The sequence below is a fragment of the Ailuropoda melanoleuca genome, chromosome 15 (genome assembly GCF_002007445.2).
Source record: "Ailuropoda melanoleuca isolate Jingjing chromosome 15, ASM200744v2, whole genome shotgun sequence".
Taxonomy (NCBI): Eukaryota; Metazoa; Chordata; class Mammalia; order Carnivora; family Ursidae; genus Ailuropoda; species Ailuropoda melanoleuca.
The window spans coordinates 16,203,276-16,219,842 of NC_048232.1; the positions used below are offsets into that span (position 1 = coordinate 16,203,276).

The following is a 16,567-nucleotide window of genomic DNA, read 5'->3' on the forward strand; positions in this document are numbered from 1 at the left end:
CTCAGCGGAAAGCAGACGCTTAACTGACTGAGCCACCCAGGCGTCCATGGACTGATGATTCTGGACATGGCCTCCCGGTGAGCCCTGAGCTCACCAGAGGGTTCAGGAGGAACAGGCCAAGTCCCTTGACAGTTTCGGTAAATCCACGTGCTCTGTGATGTGTCATTAGAGAGAAGCTGGGCATTTCTGGGAGCTTTTGCCTCCTGTGTTTCTATGAGTGTTAGAGCGTTCTCGTACGTGGTCTCCCGCTGTTGCTCCCAGTTTCACATCCTTAGTGACAGAGAAAGTGGATTCTCCCAATGTCTTTCTCTTTTTGTTTCCTCTGCCCCCCACCCCGAGAAGCCCCGCTCCCTCCACCCTCACCCTGACCCCAGAACTGAACTCAGAGCTCCGTCCCTTGCCTTCATCCTTCAGCATCACTTTGTGTTTCATGTACCACGTACATGCACTCTGTCCCTTTTGAAATCATGGCTTTGAACATCTCTTACCTCCTCCACAATGTAGCGCTTTGATCTCTCAGTCATTGCTTTGCTAATAATTTGTCGGGTGTGCGTTTCCCAGGGCCTTGCGGGCCTTACGTAATCGCTTCTCCTGCAGACTCTGGGATCAGAATATATACGCTAATTCAAGTTCCCCATCTCCATTCGCTTACTTCCCAGGTAAAAACTTTATGCCTCCAACACATACTATTCTTCTTGTTTGAAGACCTCTTTTTACAGACTTTCAAACGCCTTAAGTCTTTTAAACCTCTGCACCTTATATAATTAAGGCTTTAAACAGCTTATCTTTTCAACAAATTTTTGGCTTGAGTGTGGCTAAAACAGTTACAGAATGAACTGGAAAGGAGAAAAAATGTTGATCTAGCACCAAAGCCCTTCCATTCTGCAAGGTGAAATCCTTTGACCTAGATCTGTCCCTTAAAAGGCAAGTGACTGTAAGAAATTCTAAGTTTTTCTTAGACTTTTAGGAGCATTCGTAAATATTGCTATAAAAAGTCAGGTTCATTTGCCACTTTTACTTGATTTTCCTGAAAATCTGCCAGACAGAAAGTTCTCATTTTTATCCACCTTCATTGTTACCCACAGAGCAGCTCTCTCCATAGCAACTGAAAACTTCTCTGGGTTGAAATAATCCTCTCCAGCTCCCGATGCACAGTCAGGAATTTTAAAAACAGAGGACTTTGTAACCACAAAATACTCTCGGAGATTTAAAGGCCACAGAGCTCCAGATAAATAATCATTTATCTTTCCTTTAACGGTAAGCACGGCATTTAGAAATGTTTGTCTCATCTTCTGTCCTTTTTTAAATGCTAATGTAAAAATCTTAAACTCTCTCTCTTTTCTTAACTGTAGAAGTTATCCCAATATCTCTGTTACTACCCCTACAGTCATGACTAGCTCATCTCTGGGCGGAGATCTGCCATGAGATGCTGTTAACATTTTATATTCCTTGAGCAATTGGTGGAAGAGATCAATTTTTTTTTTGCAGAAAGCTGATTGGCTCTCAAGCTGTCCAGCATGCCTTTAGTGAGTGTTGAGTGAGTATGTGGATTTATGACGGCTCTTGTGATCTTGAAACCCTTGGGCTTTTCTGCTGGTTCGTCCTGGTAATAAACAAAAAAATAAAAAATGACCAGTGTTTTCTGGGCATATTCTTCTAGTGCCCTTCCTTAACTAAAACCGTCTCATTCCACGTGATATGGGTCATTTTTTGAAATGCATTTTCTGTTTATTTTTATTTACTGATTTGAGCGATGAGGACCACCCAGCCCTGGGATTTCTACTTTCGGATGGGATAAAACGAGAGCATTTCCTGCCCGGGTCCTATGACTGGTACCACCTGCAGAATGAACAGAGAAACTTCTTCTTCCTAATTCGGATTCTCTGTTGAGTTTAGAGAGAGGCAATCTCACAAACTTCTTGGCTGTCCTACCGTTTGAAAGTCCACAGCCCTGATGCCTGCTGTTTGCGGTTATAAATGACCTACAGACCCCCCGCTGCTAGGAAACCGGCTTGCCTTGCAAAGCCGCTTAGCCAGCCCACTAATGAATCCTTTCAAACACGTTGCAGGCACAATAATTAAACCCTTTATTTTCCCCCTTCACCACAGAAATTCCTCCGATTACAAGTTTACACCGACAGCAAGCCACCCAACTCCATCACACACCCACTGGAGGTAAAGGAAGGGTGGAAATGTGCTTCTGGGTGAAGCTTCCAGTATTGGGGGTGCCGTTGTTCCTTCTCCTCAGCCTTGTTCCCGCTGAGACAGAAAGACCCTCCACCCAGGACAGCAGCGGCACCTGGAGCCCAGGCCACCTGACGGAAGTTCTGCGAGCTCTGTCTTCTGGTGGCCCCCCACCCCTGAACCATTCGGGAAGCCTCGTCAAAACATTGTTGGAGAAAACTGGCTGCCCACGGAGGACAAGCGGAATGCAAGGAGACTGCAGTCTGGTTAGTGCAGTAGGATACAGTGTCAGGGACCAGGGTGCATTCAAAGAAGAGCAATGGCTTCTCTGGCCCTTTGCTTCGGTAAAGCAAAATTGAACCCCTGACCCGGGTGGGCGCTGTGTTGCGGTCCAATAACGCCCACAGCTAGGATCCTGGGAGTCACTCAGCGCTGTACGTATAGCAATTCAAAACAGGGAGAATTTTCATTTACTAAAAGGGTAATGTTTCTGGAAGCCTTTCAGCAGCCCTTTGGCATGTTGAGAGGTATTTAGTTGCAAGTGTGACCTTTTAGTTCTCTCTTCTTTCTGATTTACTAAGTGTGTGTGTGTGTGTGTGTGTGTGTGTGTGTGTGTGTGTGTGTTTGCAGAGAACCTGTGCATCACTGGTTAGATGCTATTTGTTTTGGGGAGCGGAGTGACGGTGATAGGATATTTGTCTACCGTTGAATTTTTTAGTACTTTACCCTGGATGTTGATTGGTTTCTAGTATGTTGCATGGTGGGTCGTTCGTGAATTGGATAATCATCCTCTTAAAAATGACACATCAGAGGGGCGCCTGCGGGGCACGGTGGACTAAGCCTACCGTTTCTTGGTTTCAGCTCAGGAAGTGATCTCAGAGTCACGGGATCGAGCCCCACGTCAGGTTCCGCCAGGAGTGCAGTGTTTGCTTGACATTCTCTCTCCCTCACCCTCTGCCCTTTCTGCTGGTGCGCGCGCACACTCGCTCGCTCTCTCTCTCTCTGAAATAAATAAATCTTTTTTTAAAAGGACACATCTGATCTGGGGAAGAGAAGTGCTGTAGATGGAGCTAAAATGAGGCCTGTGCCTAGTGGGGCTGGAGTCACAGCCTTACCCGGTCTACCCCAGCGGGTCTCAAACCCTGTCTGCACCTCAGCATTGCCTGGCCCCTGTCCCCCAATATCACGTTGGGGCTTCTTTCTCCTTCCATAGAAGAGATTTAACTTGCCTGGGATGGAATTTACAAAAAAAAAAAAAAATCTGCAGGCCACTTTAATGTAAAATCCACATTAATGTAAAGTCAGCCCTTAAAGTAAAATCAGAATGTCTCTGTCTGGGTGGAGGGGTCCACAGGGGAAATACCAGAGGCAGGAGCCCATATTTTCAGACTATAGCAAATAAGAACAAACAAAAACACTATTCACCACCCCTTTCCTGATTGACAAGATTTTTTTCAGAATGAAGGTACAAATAAATGACGACATAAATAAATAAATAAGAAAAGAAGCAAATAACTGCCACCAGCAAAAAAAAGAAAAGAAAAGAAGAAGAAAATTGGCAGACTTTCTTAATCACGCTTAGTTCTAGGGGAAACATTTCCTGGCCAAGTGTTTTGTTTTTTGTTTTTTTTTCCTTGTGACAGAAGGGTCCTACTAATAGAATTTTTTTCTCTGCTCTGTGCAAACAACAAATAATTTAGTAATTAATGAGATTCCCAAAGGCTCCCAGAGAAAACATGTTACAATAGGCAACGCATCTGTAATGACATTAATTTATATATATAGCAACATAAGACTTCCCCATGGAAATAACTAGGAGTCATATCTTATTAATGTCCTCTGAGAATTTGCTTCAGGGAAATGTTCTCCTCTAATGACATAAAGGGCCTTATTAAGGCTGGTTGAATATTGGTCTAGCTAAGGCGAATATAAACATGCAAAATTGTTCTCTGTTGTTTTGAGGGGGGGAGTGGCGGTTGTTTTTCACTTTTTGTTTTCTGTGACACTGTCAAGTGTTTGGCCGATTTAGCTTCTGTTTGAGCTATTTCTTTGCCTAGGAAGTAAAATACATGTCTTTAATAGCCCTCTTGCTGCTGGGATTTCCCTGTGGCAAAGACTGAGGTTAAAAAAAAAAAAAAAGGCAAATTTCCACTTTCCATGACCAAAGGGCTACGCTTCACCTGAGTCCCCCTGTAAGTGAGGATCCCATGCAATCTCTCCTTGTCATTCATAAAAAACTAGGGAGAAACAGTGTCCTATTGGTTTGACAAGCAACCGCATTCTGGCACAAACCACAGCACGTCAGCCTTATGTCTTTTTAGGGACTTTGTCCATTTAGAGGCAGGGTTTGTATTAGAAATTCTGTGGTAAAAAGAGGGCAAGGGGGTAAGTTCATATCCCTAAAGGTCTGGGGAAAAAAGAGGGAAGTGGGTGTCTTAAATTTGTGGAGAGAAAAAAACGTTCCCAATTTTATTATAGGCTTAGGTAAAAACTGAATGAGTGTGTGTGTGTGTGTGTGTGAATCAATCTGAAGTATCTGAAAGCACTGTGCATTTAAAAATATATCCATTGAAGCTTTAGCCTTTGAAAATAAGTCTTGCCTGATCATGGCCTTTTTTTCTTTTTTTTAATGAGAAAGGTTAGAATGGAGTTTTAATGAATTTAATGAGGAATTAAGTAACTCTAAGAGAATAAATTCCACTTCAGTTATGGTGAGAAGCATGCCCCTACGTGGGCTCCAGACGTGACGAAGGGATAAGAATCTGGTGTCTGGGGTCAGCCAGCACTGGGCCCATATCCTTGTTCTGGAAACTTCTAGTTGTTAGGACATGTTGAACCTCAGCCCCCTCATCCATAAGACCCCAGTGCTGGTTCCGTCCTCAGGGAGCTGTGTGTGAGGACCCCAAGGCCGTGTGTAAACAAGCTGGGGCACGACAGTTCAAGCTCTCTCTGTCCCCTCCCATTTCCCGGACACAGTGGGCACGTCCAACCCCCTTTCCCAGGGACCCTGGAGCAGTGTTGGTGAAGTACTTGCAGTGCTGCTGAGAAGTGAAGTCTTCCTCAGCACCCCCCTCCTGCCCCGTCCGCAGCCACCCCCACCCCACAGTCCCAGGGGCTTGGGTTTTTTATCCAAGATCTCTGGAAGATTCTCGGACACACTCAAGGCAGAGAACCACTGCTTTAAGGTCCTGTATTTAATTCAACCCCCTCCCCCATTTGTCATTTCTGTCACAGGAGAAACAGGGGACGGCTCAAACTTTATCTTAACTTGCTGATCTAACGGGTTCTTCTTACTGCAGGAAGACTTATCTCTGTCAGTCAGAAATGCCACAGAATCGGGTATAGACCCACCAAAAGCCAGTGCCTGCCATTAGCCAACATCCTTCCTACTCCTGGTTTGGCAGGAAAAGGAAGAAATATAATTTCCCTCTCATAGTCCATTATTAAGACCCCCCTCCCACAAAAAAAGAGACCTTATAAAAATCTCAGAACTTGAAAAAGGCCAGTGGATTTATCCATAATCAAAATCAAATTTAAACATGTTTGGATCTAAAATCTTTAAAGTTGACCTACAAGTGTGACAACTGCCCTCTTCACACAGAAGGAAGCTTTCCTATTGCTTTTTGTCATGGAGGCTTTCCTAGCATTAGCAGTAAACAAAACTGCATGAGACAGCTGGGGAAGGCGATCTGATTGGCTATAGGAATCCAGAATCTGTGTCTCCCCCCCCCCAAACCTCCCAAACCTTATTGCCTCCACCTGACAAGATTAAAGGGAAAAATCGATGGATTATTCCTGAATGAGTCCATTCTTCTCGAACAAAGAATCACTTCACCAGTGTTAGCACCACGCACTGATCTTGATGCCTGTGGGGTGGAAGTATTTGCAAAATTTTACTAGACATCCTCTCCCAAACACAACATAGGTACAGCTAAAAGCTCTAACAACTGAAATCTAGTGATGATGCCCCCCACCCACCCCCATAGAACGTTCTGTCCTGTCCATGTCTGTTAGCTCTTCTGATGTTCCTGACAGCAGTCTTTCCTCAAGCCACTGCCTTCCATACAAAAGTAACTTCTTAAGAGTCAAATATCATTAAAAGGCAGAAAGTTTTCAGACCACGGTCATTTGATTGCCAATTGAGCTTCGTTGAAGCAGACATCAGAAAATTAAAGCAAGGTTTAGGTAACTTCTGTTCATTTGAGACAAAGGAGAGCTCTCATCATACAAAGTGTGATGCTCTGCAACTGTTTAAACATTTTCAGTCAGAAATCAATTTACCTTCCATGTTCTATGCTTTTCACCATTTCTTACCCTATTCTCTGCTGCCCGGGGCAACATCCCTCCTATTCCAATCCAAGAGAGGTACATGGAGGAGGAACCACAAACGGAGAGGGGTCTCAGTCACCTCGGATGGGCCACATCCTCTGCTGTGTGCTGTCAACCAAACCCTGGCCACGCGTGCCCGGTCTGGTGGCCTCATGGAAGTCCCATTTCTTGTGTCACTGGCACTTTTTCCGACCTGCCCAGCCTCATCAAACAGCCTGAACAGCACTTGACAGTCTGTCAGCAGGAACTCATTCAATCATCTCGTTGTACTATGTTCTCATTGATTTATATTCAAGCCTTACCCATCCCTTGGTCTCACTTAACCAACTGAGCCACTCAGGCATCCCACCCATTAGATTTATGTACTGAGGATGCGTGAATACCTAAGGGGCTTAGCACTGTCCTGGGCACATGACTTCCAACAAAGGATAGCTGATATTACCAATAGTTTGGTTTCAGGAGGTTATATGTTACAAAGAATGGCTTGGTTACACTTTTGTTTCAACTGATTCACCTCCTTGAGTCTTGCCATCTGCCCTGCCAACAGCGACCAAGCCATGAACTTTTCTTGTGGGCTAATCAAAAAACAGGAAAGGGGACTAGGTTGGTTTCAGTGGTAGAGCTGAATAGTCACATTGAGTTAGTCTTGTTGGGAAGCCCGTTTGCTGAGTTCTTATCCCAGAGCAGCTGAGTCGGGGAGAGAACAGAATCTGTATGGCTTATGAAGAATGTGATGATGCATGCTTTGCTTTAGAGACGGATGACATGTTTCTTCCTGACTCAGATGGTACGTCCCAGACGTCACCCAGTGGGACACACAGCATACGTGGAATTAGGATACCTGCAGCTTCCATCTCAGAGAATAGATTAAAAGATATTATAGTAAATTGTCCCACAATGGGGAAAAATCCCTCTGTGGCTCAGGATGGGTGTCCCTCCATACCTTCCCTCTGAGGCTGATGCTGTGTAGTGGGCTGATCTGGGATCCTAGGCGAATTCTTAGGAGCACCCCACTGTCTTTGAAGGAAGACAGCTCCTGTCCTGCCAGGAAAGCTTCCCTTCTACAGCCCTGTGTGTATCTTTTTCTTATTGTCCCATCACATTCCCCAAAATGCCTTCTGCCATGTAAACTCCCTAGATGAGCCAAGCCAGGCGTCTGGCTGTGGGTGTGAAAGAAAGCATCGTGGAAGTATTGTTAGCAATTCTCTCTTAGGTAGGGTAAAGGTGAGGCAGATGGCGTTCATTCATTCCATTTCACGCCTCGTAAGTGCCAGGCGTTGTGCTCGATGCTGAGGATACAGCTGTGCACAGACGAAACCTGCCCCTCATGGACCACTTGTTCTCAAGGGAATAGAGAAAATAAGCACGGAGAGAAAGCCATTTTAGAATACTAGTGCCACGAAGGAAATAAATCTGTTCTGTGCCGGAGCTTCCACTGTCCCCGTGTGACTGTTGGGTACTTGATAACGTGGCTTGTCTAATTGAGACATGCTGGGAAGTGTAAAGTACACACTAGATTTTGAAGACTTAGCCTGGCAAAATGAATGTCAAATTGCTCATAAATAATTTTTAAAAATTTTAACGACACGTTGAAGTGATCCTATCTTACATATATGTTTCAATACGGTACATTATGAAATACGTTGTTAAAATTAATTTCACTTTTTAAAATGTGGCTACTGGAAAATTTAAAGTGCTGTGTGGCTCACCTCTGTGGCTTGGGTCCTGTTTCCATCGAACAGTGACACGCTGGAAAACATGGGGCAGAGGTTGGAGCTTTCTACTTTGCATAGGGTGTTCGGGAAGGCGTCCCCAAGGGGGTGTCACTTGAAGCTGGATCTGAGAAATGAGGGGGAAGACCTGAAAGGTGGTGGGAGGGAGCTTGGTGGGACTGATGGAAAATCACAGGGGCAGAAAGTTAATGAGAGGTGGGGAGAGGCTAAGGTAAGGTAAGGGAGGAAGGGAGGCAAGAGCCAGACCAATGAGAAAATTGTACAGAGCTCGGATTTCGTTCTGAATGCAATGGGGCATTCCTTTAAAAGCCAAAGAGTCAACTGTTTTACTCCAGACATCTCATGGACAGCTGGAGATAGAAGGACTCCTCTCAGGGAATAAGGGCTCCCCGGGAGGGCATCACTGATGTATAAAAGTCCAACCAGGACTATCTTATTTGAAGTTGACTACTGGGGCTGCCCACGTTCCCCTCCTATTCATAACATAGTAAGCAGGAGAGATCCAGTGGTCGTTAGTGTTCTAGGACTATGCGCTAAGCTTTGTTTCTACTTGTGTGTTATTCTTTGTTTTTGGAACAGTGCTTTGAGCCAGACGCCCTGTTACTAATAGCTGGAGGAGATGTGAAGGAGCAGGTCCAAGAGGAAGTGGTCCAGAGAGTTTCTCTTCTCCTTCTCTATTACATTATTCATCAGGAAGAGATCTGTTCTTCCAAGCTCAACATGAGTAATAAAGAGTATAAATTTTACCTACACAGCCTCCTCGGCCTCAGGCAGGATGAAGACTCCTATTTCCTTTCACAGAACGAGACAGAAGATATCCTGGCCCTCACCAGGCAGTACTTTGACACTTCTAGAAGCCAGGTAAGAAGGGCCAGGGTGCCAACTGGCTTTGCTTCTAAGATATGGTCTCCGAGCCTTGTTCTCTGTCACTTATTTATCCCGAGGACAGTCAGGGACTTTTAAGAGAGGTATTTGTGGGGTTTAGTTATGGGATGTTAAGTGACGTCATTTAAAATTCTGCATATAAAAGGGGGAGATGTGATGACTAATGATTATAAAATCAGTTCTAGCCAGAAGGTGGGGGGGGCAGGAAAGCCAGGTGACGGGGCCTCTCTCCTCTCCTGCGCATGAAAGGGAGTGACTCACGGCTTCTGATCAGTCTCCAAGGACTGACCCCCGTTGGGGAGGGCACAGGGCCTGTTTGCCGTGACTTCTGGCCAGGGAAAACACAGGCAGAACCGTTTGAGAGAGATGAATTTATCATTAGTTACTTCACCGGAGAAACAGCTTGCAAAAAGCATTATTCACGGCAGTCCGCACAGACAGTATCTCTTCTGCAGCTTTTGACTCGTGCTGCTTCTGTTCAAGGGGGCTCTTGAAGCGGTTTTCTCCTCTCAGGGCTCCCACTGTGAGGAACCAGGCGCCCGGCCCCTTCCGGCCTTCCTTACTGTTCCAGCAAAAGCTGGCCTTTCAATTACCTTTATCAGCTTTGTCGTGGGAAGTCTGAGAGGATGAAGTGCTCTGAACATTAATAAAAAATATATATATATATTTTTTAAGCCACATTTTCTTCAAGAATTGAACAGCCACTCGTGCATTTTGAAGAGTGTTGGGAATCATTTTTTTTTTCCTCTTGAATTTTTCATTGACATGTGTCTTTGAGCTGCTGTAACAGAAATGCCATAGACTGAGTGGTTTCTACACAATAGAAATTTAGTTCTCACAGTTCTAGAGGCTGGAAGTCCAAGATGAAGGCACTGGGCAGATTTGATATCGGGTGAGAGCCCCCATCCTGGTTCGTAAGAGACCATCTCCTCACATGGTGGAAGGGGTGGGGGGAGCCCTCTGGCGTCTCTCTTATAAGCACACCAATCCCATTCATGGTGGCTTCTCCCTCTTGACCCAATCACCTCCCAAAGACTCCCCCTCCTAATACCATCACAGCAGGTGGTAGGATTTCAACATACGATTTGGGGGGGGGCACAAATATTCAGTCTACAGTGACGTGTATAGGTGTATTTAATTTTTGACCTCAATCCCGGCTCCTGGGAGCTCAGAGGGGTCTGTGCAATCATGCTATGGCCTCACGAGCAGCACACATATCCTCCAATTTGCCGTAAAAATGTTTACTTTCTCTTGTGATTGGCACCCAGATGGAAAGACTGTTTCCTAAGGACTGTGTGGGCATCCCTCTGGTAACTCTCATCTCATGAATCTCAGAATAGGGCCATATTTTTGTTTACGCTTCCAATTGAGAAAACGGGTTCCTTTCTAGAATTCAGTTTCTGCTTAAATAAGGAAATAGGCCTACATATAACTTCTTCAGTGCCACATCCATATGATACAAGATCGGTTCAAATTAGCCACTAGGATGTTAGTCATCCCATCTGTTGCTGCCTTTTGATGCAGATGAAGTGGGAACGAACACCCCGCACTTAAAAGCAGATGGTGTGTACATGTTCAACGCGGATTTCGGTTATCCAACACACACAGCAAATACCTGGGCTTCCAAGTATATGTGAGATTAAACATTCCTAGAGCAGCGTAAAATATTTCATATTATGGGTCGACCTACTTTCTCCATCAGTTTGGTCAAGAAGAGTTAAGGGCTCTTCTTGAGTTGTAACCCTTGCTAGGCCTTAGACCTGTTGTCTCCTAGAGGATGACACTGTCATCCTAGCCCATTCACTTGGGATTCCCTTAGGAATCCTCAGTCAGTCAATCCAGACTTTTACAGGAGGCCTGTTGGCCCCTCATTGGAGGATTCCGTTCTTTCCAACCAGAGAGGGCAAGGTCACAGAAGGTGCTGGTAGACCAGGCCCACCACTACCAGCATGTCTATGTCTTGGTCTACACAGGATTCCGCCTCCATAGGTGAAGACACTAACAGCTGCTGCAGGTGGGCCTTCACGAGCTCACCAAGAACCAGCTGTACCCTGGAGGACCCCAATCCAGCCCCCCTCCCTAGTGGGCCAGAATGTCAATATCCCTCCGTTCCTTCATTCTCTTTTGTCCAGCTACTGTTTATCTCCTTGACTTGGTCTCTTGCTCCCACCTCTCTCTGCTCTTTCCACTGTTGGCTGTTTCCATGATAAATAAACAGGGATCTGTACGGACATCTCCACTAGCCCTGACTCTTATATGGAGGACTAGTGGATGGTATTACCACCATACAGTTGACAAACCCAGAAAGCTGAGCCATTTTTAACTCTTTGGACTCCTTCACATTTTCTTGCAAGTCCTTTGTAATATTGTTCAAATACATCCACTTCTTTCCATCTCTAGTGCTACCATCTGAGGTCAAGGAATATCTCGGGTTAATCAACGACTTCTTAACTAGACTTCTTGCTCTTAAATTCTAGCCCTGGCAATTTATGCACTACTTCGCCAACGGAGTGATATTTCTGTAACATACATTATTGTATTATTCTTTTGTTTATAATATTAATGGCTCCTCTGGAGCCTTTAAGGGGAAAGTTGTCATAATGCTGAGTATAAGGCTCTTGACACCTTCTCCAGCCTACGGTCTATCAGATGCACCACTAGACCCTGAGACCACCAATGGCAGGAGCTAAGATTAGCTGACTGTGTCCTATGTACCAGCTACTGTATTAAGAATTTTTCATGCATTAGCTCATCTAATCTTAATAACCTTTGTGGTGGGCAGCATTGTCCTTTTTTACCGATGAAGAATATAAAGGTTAACAAAGTTAATCATTTTGCTCAAGGTCATTCTGTTATAAATAGCAGACATAATATTAAAGCTTTATCTGTCTGTCCCAAGCACTATGCCATGGAACCACTTTGATGATATGAAAGTCCCATCACTATCCCGTGTTTCCATTTATTTCTATATACAAGAGGAAGAGTATTTAAGGGCATAGGCTATGGGTCAGATCTGAGCTCACACTGGGACTCTGTTATTGGCCAGGTGATCTGTGAAGAGGGTATCCACTGTGCAAAGCTCTGGGAAAATGAAGAGAGTAATGTAATGGACTTAGCATAGTGTCTGGCACACAAAAGGCACTCAATAAATGTTAAAAGAGTGAATGGATATACTAGTGGAATGCAAGGCAAGATTCTCGCCTTTAAGATGTTCCTAATTTAATTGAAGAAAATTGAGGTACACATGGAAAAGATCCTAGGTCCAATGGACGTTCAAAGAACACAGACTGTGCTAGCTTTGACTGGCACTTAGCTGCATTGAACTTGGGACTAAAGGCAAGGGTGAAAAGAGACGTTTTCTGTGATGACACAATGCACCAGAGCCAGTAGGAAGTCAAGGTCAGGAATATAGATTCCTTGAAGCTGGAGAGAAACAATTCACCAATTGGAAGGTCATGAACAGTAAGACCAAGGGATCTTCTTGGAGAAAACACATCTCTGAGGGAGTAATGAGAAAGGTTAGGTAAATAAGGACCACTAGGATGGCAGTTAGAAAATCCAGTGTCAGGGCGAATAAAGGAAACAGGAATTTTCCAAACAGAATTCTGAGACTGGAGAATGATGGTAGTCATGTTCCTACAAACAATTTGATCCTCTTTAGGGTAAAGAACTATTTCTTGTCTTTTGGGGAAATCCTAAAGATATTTTAATCAAAATAACTTCAGAGGTTCAAACTTTTCTTTTTACTGTGTATCTGATTTCAGTGTATGGAAACCAAACTGCTGCAGGAAAAATCTGGAATATCGAGCAGTGACGGTGCTGATGAAAATACACTTCCTCAATTGGCGGCAACAATCATTGCTTTGTCCCTCCAAGGTGTTTGTCTGGGGCAAAGAAACTGGCCTTCCCCAGACTATTTTACGGAATATATTTTCAGTTTTTTGAATAGTACAAACACTCTCCACCTCTCGGGTAAGGATGCTTTTCATGAATTTAACTACCAAGTCATACCTACTAAACGAATTGTGTCCAAAAGGAAAACTAATGCCTTTTGATGACTAGATTTGTTCAGGTATGTTCTAAACACCATTTTATCTTACCATGTAGTAAGACAGCTCAGACCTTTTCAAGGCAAACATGCTATTGTCTTCATGTGGTGATGAGGCAAAAATCAGGACTTTGCCCATTTGATGATGATACTATGGTTATAGAGCCAAGGGGGAGATTTTTGTGACCTGCTGTAAGTACTAATGAACACTTTTCTACTTGGTATATAGTCCTGAGCCAGGGGACGTAAGAATGATGAAATAGTATGCCCAGTGGTGCCAGAACCTTGGTAGTGTTTGCTTGTAACCATAAAGGTAAATGACTTAATTTTAAATAAAAGTCATGTGCACTATCCATTCTGGCTACATTCATGAGTGCCAGCTTTTTGGAGCTCCAGGGTAAAATGGGATGCTGGAAATGGAATCAGACTGTGTGTTTTGCACATTCCTTTGTCCTTGACAAGACATTAAAAATGAAATGAATTTTAACTATTCTAGAAAGAGAGAGTGAGTGAGTGGGGGAGGGGCAGAGGGAGAGAGATAATTTCAAGCAGACTACCCACTGAGCAGGGAGCCTGACTTGGGGTTCAATCCCACAACCCATGAGATCATGAACAACTGAGCCCCCCAGGTGCCCCAGAAATGACATTTTAAAAAACTGTATCAAACTTGCACACCGAGAGCACGGAATGTCACATAAGAGCTGGTGCTACTCTCGACGCACAACATAAAGGGAGATGTGAATTTACCAACATAAAGGGAGATGTGAATTTACCAAGGGACCAGCAACACCCATGATCTGGATAAACCTGCCAAGTCTGAAAGAAGGGATTGAGAGCTGGAGCCATACAATTCAGTGTTGAACTTTCCTTGGACCTGTTTGCCCAACAATTTGAACGACACATGTGGTTTTCTACAGTTCGCTTGCATTTTCTGTTAAAAGTCAAAGTTTAATTAAGTCATGTTATCTAGCTGTCATGCATAGGAAATAAGTCAGGGGAAGGCATGTTATGCTGAGAATCACTTTGAGGTGGGAAATAAGAGTTGGGAAATTTTTAGCAGTTAACATGCAGCATTATATTAGTTCAGGTGTACAATATACTGATTAAATTCTATACGTTACTCAGGGCTCATCGTGTTAAATGTATTCTTCATCCCCATCAACTATTTCCGCCCCCCCCCCCTCCTCTCTGGTAACCATCTATTTGTTCTCTACAGTTAAGAGTCTGGTTTTTGGTTTGTCTCTCTATTTTTCCTTTGCTCACTTGTTTTACAGTTTCTTAAATTCCACTTGTGAGTGAAAGCATATGGTATTTGATTTCTCTGACTGACTTCATTTTGCTTAACATTATGCTCTCCAGCTCCATCCATGTTATTGCAAATGGCAAGATTTCGGTTTTTATGGCTGAGTAATACTCCATTGTGTATATACACCACATCTCCTTTACCCATTCATCTGCAAATGGACACTTGGGCTGTTTCCAGAGTCTGGCTATTGTAAATAATGCTGCAGTAAACATAGAGGTGCATGTAACACTTTGGATTAATATTTTCATATTCTTTGGGTAAATATCTAGTAGTGATTACTGGATTATACGGCAGTTCTGTATTTTATTTTTTGAGGAAGCTCCATACTGTTTTCCATAGTGGCTGCATCAATCTGCATTCCTTCCAACAGTGCGCAAGGGCTCCCTTTTTCTCCACATCCTTGCCAACGTTTGTTGTTTCTTGTGTTTTGATTTAGCCATTTTGACAGGTGTGAGGTGATATCTCGTTTGCATTTCCCTGATGTGAGTGATGCTGAGCATCTTGCAAGTGTCTGTTGGCTATTCTGGATGTCGTCTTTGGAGAAATGTCTGTTTATTTCTTCTGCCCAATTTTAATTGGATTATATGTTTTTTTGGTGTGACGTTGTACTTTATATATTTTGGACACATCCTTTTTTAGATTTTCATTTACAAATATCTTCTCCTATTCATTAGGTTGTCTTTTAGTTTTGCTGATTGTTTCTTTTGCTGTGCAGAAGCTTTTTATTTTGATGCAGTCCCAATAGTTTATTTTTGCTTTTCTTTCCCTTGCCTCAGGAGACATTTCTAGAAAAATGTTGCTATGTCCGGTGTCAGAGAAATGACTACCTGTGCTCTCTTTTAGGATTTTTATGATTTTTAGATCCCACACTTATGTCCTTAATCCATTTTGAGTTTATTTTTATGTATGGTGTAAGAAAGTGGTCCAGTTTCATTCTTTTCCATATAATTGTCCAGTTTTCCCAAGACCATTTATTGGGGAGCCTTTTTCCCATTGCATATTCTTACCTCCTTTGTTGAAGATTAATTAAACATATAATCAAGGGTTTATTGCTGGGCTTTCTAATCTGTTCTATTGATCGATGTGTCTATTTTAGTGCCAGACCATACTCTTTTGATTATTGCAGCTTTGTAAGCATAACTTGAAATCTGGAATTGTGATACCTCCAGTTTTTTCTTTTTCAAGATTGCTTTGGCTATTTGGGGTATTTTGTGATTCCATACAAATTTTAGGATTGTTTGTTCTAGTTCTGTGAAAAATGCTGTTGATATTTTGATAGAGATTGCATTAAATCTGTAAATTGCTTTGGATAGTATAGACATTTCAACAATATTTGTTCTTCCAATCCATGAGCATGGAATATCTTTCCATTTGTTTGTGTCATCTTCAATTTCTTTCACCAATGTTTTATACTTTTCAGAATACAGATCTTTCACCTCCTTGGTTATATTTATTCCTAGGTATTTTATTATTTTTGGTGTAATTGTAAATGGGACTACTTTCTTAATTTCTTTTTCTGCTGTTTTATTATTAGTGTATAGAAATGCAACAGATTTTTATATATTGATTTTTGTACCCTGCAACGATACTAAATTCATTTATCAGTTCTAGTGGTTTTTTTGGTGGAGTCTTTAGGGAATCTATATAGAGTATCATCTCATCTGCAAATAGTGAAAGTTTTACTTCTTCCTTACCAATTTGGATGTCTTTTATTCCTTTTTCTTGTCTAATAGCTAGCTGTGTCTAGGACTGCCAATACTATGTTGAATAAAAGTGGTGAGAGTGGACACCCTTATCTTGTTCTTGAAATGAGAGGAAAAGCTTTCTGTTTTTCTCCATTGTGGATGACATAAGCTGTGGGTTTTTTATATATGGCCTTTATTATGTTGAGGTAGTTCCCTCTAAATCTATTTTGTTGAGGGTTTTTATCACGAGTGGATGTGTACTTTGTCAAATGCCTTTTCTGCATCTACTGAAAAGATCGTATGATTTTTATCCTTTCTCTTATTGATGTGATATATCACATTGATTACTTTGCAAATATTGAACCACCCTTACATCCCAGGAATAAATCACACTTGA

The 16,567-nt window shown here is 42.9% G+C and overlaps 1 protein-coding gene across 1 annotated transcript in view; it reads left to right on the forward strand.

Moving 5' to 3' along the window:
• The first annotated feature begins 1,501 nt into the window (after positions 1-1,501).
• The window catches only part of SLC39A12 (solute carrier family 39 member 12), a 72,123-nt gene continuing 57,057 nt past the window's right edge, over positions 1,502-16,567 (forward strand). The window contains exons 1-4 of the mRNA XM_034644203.1: positions 1,502-1,526; positions 2,110-2,450; positions 8,826-9,107; positions 12,896-13,103. Coding sequence (XP_034500094.1) covers positions 2,193-2,450; positions 8,826-9,107; positions 12,896-13,103 — 748 coding nt within the window. The 5' untranslated portion in view covers positions 1,502-1,526; positions 2,110-2,192. The remainder of the gene's footprint in view (positions 1,527-2,109; positions 2,451-8,825; positions 9,108-12,895; positions 13,104-16,567) is intronic.